The 1,404-nt window shown below is 33.0% G+C and overlaps 1 protein-coding gene across 1 annotated transcript in view; it reads left to right on the top strand.

Moving 5' to 3' along the window:
* LOC106877457 (sodium-dependent phosphate transport protein 2B) overlaps nucleotides 1-1,404 on the top strand; it is a 30,202-nt gene that overhangs the window by 26,573 nt on the left and 2,225 nt on the right. The window contains exons 6-7 of the mRNA XM_052974977.1: nucleotides 245-305; nucleotides 1,093-1,221. Coding sequence (XP_052830937.1) covers nucleotides 245-305; nucleotides 1,093-1,221 — 190 coding nt within the window. The remainder of the gene's footprint in view (nucleotides 1-244; nucleotides 306-1,092; nucleotides 1,222-1,404) is intronic.

Below are 1,404 nucleotides of genomic sequence, written 5' to 3'. Positions count from 1 at the left end.
TATATATATATATATATATATATATATGTATGTGTGTGTGTGTGTGTGTGTGTGTATGTATGTATGTATGTATGTATATAATATGCATACATACTTAAATATATATATAATAACCGTTTTGTATTCAGATTTCTCTATCAAATAAAACGCTTGTTTATTCACATTGTTTTGAAATAATTATGCATAATCTCGTAGCTTTGAGATTCCAATGTTGCAATTGTTTAATTTTATAATAACATTGTAGAGTAGGTGTAAGAAGCTGGATAGGGCCAGTTCGAACATAAAAGAGGTAGATTATTTGGACAGTAATTCCTCGACTATCGCGGGTGTTACGTTCCAAAATTCCCCGCGATATGTGAAAATCCGCGAAGAACAAACAGTACTGTACTGTATATATATTTTATTATTATTATTTTTATAGTTTGTATATATTTATTTAATTATAAATGCAAAACAACACCACGGAGGAATCGACGTGAGCTTAAATAATAAACCGCGAAAGGTGAACCGCGATATGGCGATGGATTACTGCACTAAAGAGTTAAATATATTTAATGCACATACATGTTCCTACTTATTTTTTTTTTCTATCTGGTTTGCAAGATTCTTTATGTGAATTCGTGTGTTGAAACAAATTTTGTTACGTCTATGGAGGATCATTACGCTAATATTAATTACGCACGCACTGGTTCAATTCCACTCTTTTATTATTAATCAATTGATTAAATATCCAACTAACTAATCAGTTGTTTGTTTAACTTATTGGTAATTAGCAGTTAATCCCGTAACGAACTGGGAGAGAAGTCAGTGAGAAAGGTGCAAATGGCAGCAAAAGAAATATGGCAAAAAAACGTTAAACAAACGATCGAATGGTTAATTAGTTGAATATTTAACCAATTGACTAATAATGAAGGAATGGATCTGAACCAGTGCGTGTGTTATTAATATTGGCGTAATGACCCTCCCTAGACACAACAAAACAGATATATTTCACTATATATAATATGCAGTTGTCCTTAAACAGGGGTAATTGTCCCCTTGTATGTAGTCTACAAGTATGTTTAAATATATATGTATTCGTTACTATTCCAGATTCATCCCAATTGCTAGAGGCTCATAACTTGTCAATACGTGAATGTTCAATAAATACACAGCCTGATGTCAATTTAACAAGTACAGAGCAAGAAATTCTAGGAAACCTCACGAAAGACTGGAAGAAATGTAAGGGAAAAGAAAGCAATTTGATGTTTTAATGTCATTGTCGTGTCATTCGACATAAGTATTGTCAACAACTGTCACCGCTTTGATTATCGCAGCCATCATCGTCGTCATCGTCCCCGCTGTCATTGTTGCCGTCACCATCATCATCATCATCATCGTCATCATCATCATCATCATCATCAT

This window comes from Octopus bimaculoides, chromosome 20 (genome assembly GCF_001194135.2).
Source record: "Octopus bimaculoides isolate UCB-OBI-ISO-001 chromosome 20, ASM119413v2, whole genome shotgun sequence".
Taxonomy (NCBI): domain Eukaryota; kingdom Metazoa; phylum Mollusca; class Cephalopoda; order Octopoda; family Octopodidae; genus Octopus; species Octopus bimaculoides.
Note: the sequence above shows the minus strand (reverse complement) of the source record. Positions and strands in the feature narration are given on the sequence as shown.